General features: G+C 58.0%; 1 protein-coding gene and 1 non-coding gene across 2 annotated transcripts in view; both read left to right on the top strand.

Moving 5' to 3' along the window:
- Nucleotides 1-1,874: 1,874 nt before the first annotated feature.
- SLC29A4 (solute carrier family 29 member 4) overlaps nt 1,875-7,319 on the top strand; it is a 12,688-nt gene continuing 7,243 nt past the window's right edge. The window contains exons 1-5 of the mRNA XM_007447082.1: nt 1,875-2,046; nt 2,743-2,748; nt 5,558-5,683; nt 5,962-6,075; nt 6,552-6,680. Coding sequence (XP_007447144.1) covers nt 1,875-2,046; nt 2,743-2,748; nt 5,558-5,683; nt 5,962-6,075; nt 6,552-6,680 — 547 coding nt within the window. The remainder of the gene's footprint in view (nt 2,047-2,742; nt 2,749-5,557; nt 5,684-5,961; nt 6,076-6,551; nt 6,681-7,319) is intronic.
- On the top strand, nt 2,470-2,542 carry TRNAE-UUC (transfer RNA glutamic acid (anticodon UUC)). Its single transcript has one exon. It is a non-coding gene; the product is annotated as a tRNA-Glu (tRNA).

Here is a 7,319-nt window from a genome sequence, read left to right as displayed (position 1 = left end):
CGGGTTGAGGCCTGCAGCCCAGGAGAGGTGGGGGCAGCCTCGGGGCACCCTCTGCCCTGCCACCATGGAAGGTGGTATCAGGGGTCATGGGGCCGCCGCAGGGGGAGCCAGAGCACCTCCCTGGAGGCGGACTGCAGCAGCACGTGGGGACAGTGACTGAGGGGGGCCCAGTGGGTGGCAGCTGCCCGCCTCACCCGCTGAGCGGGAGGGAGCAGTTGGGCGGCCTCCTGGCTTGTCGCGGAACACGTCCGCCTTCCCGGGGGGCGCGGCCTCTGGGCGGGGCGGAGACCTCAGCGGGGGGGGGGCCCCCGGCAGGCTTGGGGCGCCGCCGCGTCTCTGTGGGGAACACGGCCCAGGGGGTCGGGGGTGCACATCCTCCGGGGCTGGAGGGAGGAGTGCCCGTTGTAGACCGCCGCTCTGCCGCTGGCCCCTTCCCCGGCCCCACCCAGGACGCTGGGTGGCTGGGGACCGAGGGTGTCCAAGCCTCCAGTGCAGGATCCTGCCTAAGGCCACAGTCATTCGAACCCAGGCCAAGCTCTGTCCTGTGTCTTGTTCGGCCCCCCAGCTCCAGATGCAGCAGGAGGCCCGGGGCTGGGGGCAACACGAAGCGCACCGAGACCAGAGGGGTTCACGCCTGGCTTCCCAGGCCCCGGGAGGAGACCTGCAACCCCCCTCGCCGCTGCTGCTGGGCGCGCATCAGGCCGGGTCAGCCCCGGGAGGGCAAGACCAGAATTTACCCAGTCCCCAGGGCCCACCTGGAATCAGGGATGGTCCCGAGCTCTCAGACCCCCACTAAAACTCTATGGGGAGCAAGGAAGGGGAGAAGCCCAGGGGAGGCACCCCGTCACTGGTCAGCACACCCGCCTGGAGGCTGGGGAGCAGGTAAACTGAGGCAGGAAGGACGTTAGATGGGACAAGCAGAGGTGGGGGAGCTGGGCGTGGCCGGCGCCATCCTCAGAGAGACTCGGAGTAGCGCCAGGCACGTGGGATCCCTTGGGAAGCGGTCTGTCTCCCGGCTTCTTCTGTGGGTTCCCCCATACGTGCTCGGGGTGGCCCAGGAAGCGGAAGTGCTACGCTCAGTACCCGGTGCTTCCGTGTCCCATCTTTGTCTCAAATTCTCTACAGCGAATTTGTATCCTTTTGGCAGTCAGATAAATTAATAAAAGTTGTCAGAAAAACAAACTGATCAATGTTTCAGGGAAAAAACTAGACCCCCCAACACCCACAGGGTCACCTACACAATGGGGGTGTTACTCCCTCAAGGATCAATCAGCTCCTTCCTTTCCTCCAAAGATAAGGGCTACGGACCAGAGAAACGGAGGCAGACCAAAGGGAGGGCTTTCTGCTCCCCCGCGTGGTCGGCCCCAGAACGGTGGGCCGTGGTGGCTCACGGTCCCACAGGCCTGGGTCCGGGTTCAGGCCCCACCGCTTACTGCCTGTGAGATCGGGGTGGTGGGCCGGGGGGACGTTCACGCTCTAACATCGGCTGTCAAATGAGTGAATGTCTGAACCCCCTCCCAGAGGGAGATGGTTCGTGGGACGCTCGAGCACGGTGCTGGCACACAAGTGTTCAGAATATTTCTCCCCCCCACCCCCTCCCCCCGGTCTCTTTCTCTCCGCTGTGCCCACTGCCGCCGCCCTCACGCAGGCCTGCAGCCTTGCTCTCCGCTGCAGCCAGGGAGCATCTTAAGACACAAGTCACGTGACATCACTCGTCCACTTAGGTTTGTGTGCCCCTGCGTGCTGTTTCAAGGTGGGTGGGATGGATAGGGTGGTCCCCCGGGGGTGCAGGCTTGGCCGCGTGGCAGTGGGGCAGGGATCCCCTCCTGGCCTCCCCAACCTGCGTCATCTGCTTTCCCGGCAGCAGGGCTGCCATGGGCTCGGTGGGCAGCCAGCAACTCCAGGAGCCCAGCATGGCGAGCACGCCGCACAGGAGCGTGGTGACAAGCTTCAGCTTCGACAGCGGCCAGCTGGCGGAGGTGGTGGCAGGGGTAGCCCAGGCCCAGGGCAGTAGGGCCAGGGGCATCCCGCTTTTCACGGACTCTGGTGAGTGAGGGTGCGGCCAGGGTACGCGTCTGCCCCAAAGCAGGGACGGCTGTGGGAGCCCTCAGGAGCCTTCCCGGGATGGGGAACCTTGCGGGGGCGGTCACTGAACCCGGGAGGCAGCGTCGGTCAGGATGGATTAGATCTGCTGCAGTAACAAACGAGCCCACCGGCCCAGTGCCTTCACCAATGCCGTGTGCCCAGGGAAGGCTCCATCTTAACGTGGGTTTCCACGACCACTGAGGAGGTGGGAGGGCACACGGTGAATCATGCACTGACCTGTATGTAAACTTCTGTCTACGACTGACGCATATTGTGTTGGCTGCATTCTTGGGTCAGAGCAAGCCATGCCTCACTTCAGTGGAGATGGGAAAGTGTCCGAAAAGAGGATTGATGTGAGGTTCAAACACCCCAGTTTTGAGGACTTCCCTGGCGGTCCAGTGGTTAGGACTCCGCACTTTCACTGCCGAGGGTCCAGGTTCAATCCCTGGTCAGGGAACTAAGATCCCACAAGCTGCACAGCACGGCCCCCCAAAAAAACCCCAAGAAACAAATATCCGGTTTTCCACCTATCTGTGTGTCCTAGGGCAAGTGCCTCAACCTTTCGGAGCCTCAGGTTCCCTACATGGAGGAAATAGGCCAGTTGCCTGTGAGATCAGACTTGCAGACTGGGCAGTGTGCAGGTCTGGAGTTAGGCAGAGTTGGGTTCAACCCCAGCTCCTGTCTCTGTCCACTCAGGGACCTTGGGTAAGTCACTGTTCTCTGGGCCTCGGTTTCTTCATCTGGAAAAGGGGAATGATCCTGGGGCCACCCTAATGTGCTTGCAACTGGATCCACAAAATGTGGCTTAAGACGTTTCCCGGCACTCAGGAGGCCCCCCTGTAAGAGATAGCTCGTTTTGGGGCTGGCCACAGGTTATACTAGGATCACTTCAGGCTCCGACATGGAGACTTACTCTCAGCTTCCATCCCCTCTCTTTGCAGATGGGGAGTGGAGATTCTGCTGGCTGAGACCCATGCTGGGTTGGGATAATCTCCCTGCACCCGTGTGTATGGACAGAGTCAGCTCGGGGCCCATCCCCAGGCTTCTCCTGGCCAGGTAGTGGATGCCACGTTGCCATGGCCATAGAATTGGATGGTGGCCATGGTGACCAGGGCAGTGGTGATTTTAGCTGTAATGGCTATGGTGACGGTGGCTGCATCAGTCAAGGTTCTACCAGAGCCAGTAGGAGATAGACTGAGCTAGAAAGAGAGTTAAAGATGCAATACAGATATAGATGTATAGATATCCATATGCATTTATTATAGGACATTGGCTGACTAAAGAGGAGGCTGGCTAAGCCAGTCTGAAGTCCATCAGGCAGGTGGTCAGGACGGAAGATGACAAGCAGGCTGGAATCCCAGGGGCACGAGCCGTTTGGGGTTCCTGAGTTCTGGGAAGACCTCAAGGTCTTACCTGATTAGGTCAGGCCCACCCAGGGTAAACTCCCTTTTGATCAAACTTAAAGTAACTAAGGAGGGGCTTTGTGTGATTTTTCTGTGAAAGAAAAATCTTTTCACAGCAGCACCTTGGTCGGTGTTTGATTGAACAACAGGACTGTGGTTCAGCCTCCAAGTTGACCTACAAACTGACCATTACAGTCCACCCCTTACCAGCTTGCCTCCTATACACAGCTCCCTAAACCATAGTCTCCAGAAAAAGACACTAACAGTCAACCCCCCACCTACCAGGACATAACGGACCCCCATATGAACAAAAACACACTAACCCTTTCCCCAAAGGATGCAAAGTCCTTGTGTGTTGATGTTCACACTTCTCCTCTGATCCCCCAAACTTCAATACTGATATACAGCGTTAACTGTTACGAACACATCTTATGTTAGATGATACAGGGGTGAGAAAGTGAATAAAATAAAAGCATTTGATTAATACATACACACACATATTCACATCAAAAAAAGGAAGCAATACTCATAACAGTGTCAGTCCTCATGTCTGTGACTAGTCACATGATTGTAGCTGGTATTCATAGCTACCTTCTCCCACCACCCATCCCATATTCCATTTGCCCACCACAAGCATCTTAACTGGTCATGGTCCTTTGCCCGGTGGGTGACCCAAGCTTCGTTGTTTTGTTTTCTTTTTCTTGGCCGCGCCATGTGGCTTATGGGATTTTAGTTCCCCGACCAGGGATCAAACCTGGGGCCCCAGCAGTGAGAGTGCCAACTCGTGACCACTGGACCACCAGGGAATTCCCCCAACCTTCATTCTTGAAGGCTCTCGATCACTAGTCCTGCTGGACTTGGGTTGGTATCGTTTTCCATTGACCGTGTCACAGGGATTACACGTCCTGAGAGAGGCCGTGAGGAACCTCCTGTCTTGCGGACCTACTCTCTCACTCCCACACGGGAGAAACCTGATTTCCCAGTGATGACGGTCAGGATCTGTCCCCGCAGCCAGAGCAGCAGCCCTGTTCTCTGCAGGATCACTGTGTCTCTGGGGGGAACCGTTCCTCCCTTTGGAGCGAAGCCCTCTGGCCCAGCGGAGCCTCAAGTCATGGGGGTGGGAAGCAAACATTTTGCTGGTGGATCTCTAAGGGGCATAGCATGTGGTCCCACTCCCACTTCCGCCCGCGGTTCCTGGATGTGTGAACACTAACTATAGGAGAATCAGCCCTGTATATTGGACGCTGGTTTAGAGCATAGGTCGCCTCCCAGAGGACACTGCCTCAGCCCCACCAGGTCTGGCCACCCAGCTGGTCCCGGAGCTGAGTCTCCAAAAGGCCACTTCTCTGTTCTCTCTAGCCAGGTGCTTCAGTGGCCATGATGGTGAGAGTCACGGTGGCAGCAGCCTCTTGGTAACGGACAGTGGCTGTGGTGATGGCTGCACTGGCCGTGGTATTGGTGGTTGTATGTCTGGCAGCCATGACTGTGATGACTGGGGCAGCTGGGGCCATGAAGGTGGAGAGCGGCCACAGTGACGGTGACCATGGTTACACTGGCTGTAAGGTGATGATAACAGCTGTGATGCAGCAGCTTTGGCAGCCATGGCTATGGGGATGGATGGTGGCCAGGGTGACGGCAGCCGTAATGCTGGTGGATACAGTGGCAGTGGCCACGGTGATGATGGACCGTGGGTGGGGTGATGGTGGTCATGATGGTGGGTACGATGGTGACAGTGGCCATGGTGTTTGGTGACTTTTGATAATGGCCATGATGGTGGTGGTGTGGGCAGCTGTGGCCATAGTGATGGAGAGTAGCCACGGTCATGATGGCTTTGGTGGCTTGGATATGGTGAGAGTGGCCATGGTGATGGTGGCTAAGGTGGCAGTGCTTCTGGTGGCAGTGACAGATGCATGGTGGGAGGCCGTGTCTGTGGTTCGGGTGGCAGACGCAGTGGCTGTGGCTATGGTGGTCGTGATGGGGGTGCCCTGGTGGACTGCAGCCCTGATGTGGTGGTCGCGGCCGCGAATGGGCTGGTCTGCGTCTCACCTGGCGTCTGGGTTTGCGGGCAGAGGAGCCGGTGCCTGACGACCGCTACCGCGCCGTCTACTTTGCAACGCTCCTGGCTGGCGTGGGCTTCCTGCTGCCGTACAATAGCTTCATCACCGACGTGGACTACCTGCACCACAGGTACCCAGGTGGGTCCCCCACAGTCGCGTCCTGCCGTCGCCTGCTGCCCTGCACACTTGGCTCAGGCCTGCCACCCTCCAGAAACCCCTTGGGCAGGACCCCACTTGGGGAGCCCATTTTATTCAAACCCTAGCTCGGCTGTGAATTGCTGTGTGACCCCAAGGGCAGCCACTCACCCTCTCTGGGCTGTCAGCCCCTTTGGGGCAGAGGGAGGAAGCAGTGCCTGGCAGGGGCAGGTGCAGAGGGTGGGGCTCCCCTGAACCCCTGCTACCCTCCCCCACACCAGGGACCTCGATTGTGTTTGACATGAGCCTCACCTACATCCTGGTGGCGCTGGTGGCTGTGCTCCTGAACAACGCGCTGGTGGAGAGACTGAGCCTGCACACGAGGATCACTGCCGGTACGCTGCCCGCTGCCCACCCGGCTCCCGGCCCTCACACCTGTCCCTCACATGCCCCTCCATTCCCTGCGCGTGCCTCAGTCTCCTCGTCTGTAAGATGGGCGCACCTCCTAGGAATGTCATGGCGTTCAGCTATGAAAAGTGTCAGGCCCATGTGCGTGTAACACGTGCTGGCATGATGCCTGCGCCTGGCGAGGCTGCTGTGCACCCCACGTGTGTCCCGGGGCCCTTGCTCTTCCCTGCTCTTCCTCTCCCATTTGTCTCCATGGTAACACTCAGCTTCAAAACCCAGCTCGAGGCGCCTCCTCCAGGAAGCCTTCTGGGTGCCCCTCCTAGAACTCTAAGATGTCCCCGCCCTCCCAGTATTAAGGGGAAAGGCAGAGAGAGGGCTCCTCAGACCTGGCTCTATGTTGGGGGATGAGGGGGCTCGCCCAGCCCACCATCGATTGCCACCTCTCTGACCTCTCCCCACACAGGCTACCTCTTAGCCTTGGGCCCCCTCCTGTTCATCAGCATCTGCGACGTGTGGCTGCAGCTCTTCTCTCGTGACCAGGCTTATGCCATCAACCTGGCTGCGGTGGGCACCGTGGCCTTCGGCTGCACAGGTAGGGCCAGGGGCCGGGGTGGGCTGAGCCCCTGGGTGCCCACTGCGGGCTGTCCCACCGGCCCTGTTCGTGTGCTGGGGGCATGTTAATACAGGGTGAGCCAGGCTCAGTGCCGGTGCGTTTCCATGTGCACATGGGCGAGTCTACTTTCACACATGAACGTCTACTTTCACACATGCACGCACACTGCACACCCAAAGGGCTGCGTGCGCTGGTCACACACAGAGTCAGAGCACACACTCCACACACATGTCCACGTGCCCGCATGCCATGTGGACATGGAGGCAGTTCCCTGGTTTTCTCAGGTATAAACTGGGCTTCACAACCTCTCCTGCCCATGTCACCATGTCACTGTGTTTCTCTTGGGCGGTAGCTTTCACAATTTTTTTTTTAACTTTTTATTTTGAAACTGTTTTAAACCTATGGAAAGTTAAGAATAATATAATGAGTTCCCATATATCTTTCACCTAGATTCACCAATTGTTAACATTTTGCCACATGTGCTTTCTTTCCTTTTCTGGCTTTCTCTGTTCCCCCTCCCTGCCCCCACCTTCTTTTTTTTTTTTTTTTTTTATTAAGAATCTTTTTCTGTTGTGGCCTCTCGCGTTGCGGAGCACAAGCTCCGGATGCGCAGGCTCA

The sequence above is a fragment of the Lipotes vexillifer genome, unplaced genomic scaffold (assembly GCF_000442215.2).
Source record: "Lipotes vexillifer unplaced genomic scaffold, Lipotes_vexillifer_v1.1 scaffold625, whole genome shotgun sequence".
In the NCBI taxonomy this organism is placed as follows: domain Eukaryota; kingdom Metazoa; phylum Chordata; class Mammalia; order Artiodactyla; family Lipotidae; genus Lipotes; species Lipotes vexillifer.
This window is presented reverse-complemented; position numbering and strand designations above follow the sequence as displayed.